Source organism: Nannizzia gypsea, genomic scaffold (genome assembly GCF_000150975.2).
Source record: "Nannizzia gypsea CBS 118893 supercont1.1 genomic scaffold, whole genome shotgun sequence".
In the NCBI taxonomy this organism is placed as follows: domain Eukaryota; kingdom Fungi; phylum Ascomycota; class Eurotiomycetes; order Onygenales; family Arthrodermataceae; genus Nannizzia; species Nannizzia gypsea.
In genome coordinates, this window is record NW_003345201.1 from 2,500,997 (window position 1) to 2,501,993 (window position 997).

Sequence of the window (997 nt, forward strand, 5' to 3'; positions counted from 1 at the left end):
TTTTCAAGATCGGCGTCCAGTCCAGCGCCTCCCCTGGGCAAAGGCCCCAGTCATGCCTGTAACCTGCATCTCTGAGACGCAGCAGAGCCAGAGCCAGGGAGCCAGAGCCCGGAGAAGCCAAAGCCCAGAGACAAGATACCAAGAGCCGGAGCCTTGTCCCTGTGCCCATCATCGGGACAGACAGACACAGACAGACTGTTTGTCCGTCGGTCTCCTTCTCGTCCAACCGTCCAACCGTCCTGCCTGACAGCTGACGGGGCTTGAGAAGGCCGTCGGGAGCAAACGTTGCAACGTTACTCCAGCAAAGACGAGGCAGGGCAGGGCAAGGCAGCCATCCACGGCTCTTCTTGTGCGATGCTAGTTATATACGTACTTCCGGAGTAAAAGTACGGATAGCTACAGGCCTTTTAAAGAGGCCGCTTAGGGTGGGAGCATGGACGGCGTGTATCCGCTCACACTCACACTAAGTACCTAATACAGCAACTCCTTGCTATTCGACCCGGATACAAGCACCCGTCGGGTTACTACCTCTTTCTCTCTCTGCATTCCGGTTCTCGAAGTTCCTTTTTTTCTACCGGAAGTACTTCTTCTTCCCATTCGACAGAAGGTCACATCCAAGAAGAGGCCACGTTATGTATGTCCATGTAATGTACGATGGATGTAAGTAGCGGCCCGAGGCAGGTGGTTGACTGGACGGCCATGTCATGTAATGCGGTTATTCATCACGATGTTTCCTCCCCTTGTTTCTCTTACATACTGACTTACTTATACTATTTAATAAACATACATAACCACATTTGAAAGGCCGACAAGGGAAGAAGAAGAAAACCTGGAGAAGGAACTCAAAGGGGCCACATCTCCTTTGCTTCTTTACTGAGTCAAAGTACTTTGTCATAGGAAATACTTCAGACTTCGGCGGAAAAGTCAAGTCAACCTGCAAGGCTCAAGCTGTCGGACCCCCTGGGGCCAGAGCGATGCCGATTCAAAGAGAGCATTG

The 997-nt window shown here is 51.6% G+C and overlaps 1 protein-coding gene across 1 annotated transcript in view; it reads right to left on the reverse strand.

Moving 5' to 3' along the window:
• Positions 1 to 842: 842 nt before the first annotated feature.
• Positions 843 to 997, reverse strand: part of MGYG_00927 (hypothetical protein) — a gene marked incomplete at both ends in the record, with an annotated part of 957 nt that continues 802 nt past the window's right edge. Inside the window, one exon of the mRNA XM_003176794.1 lies at positions 843 to 868. Within this exon, the coding sequence (XP_003176842.1) occupies positions 843 to 868 (26 nt within the window). The remainder of the gene's footprint in view (positions 869 to 997) is intronic.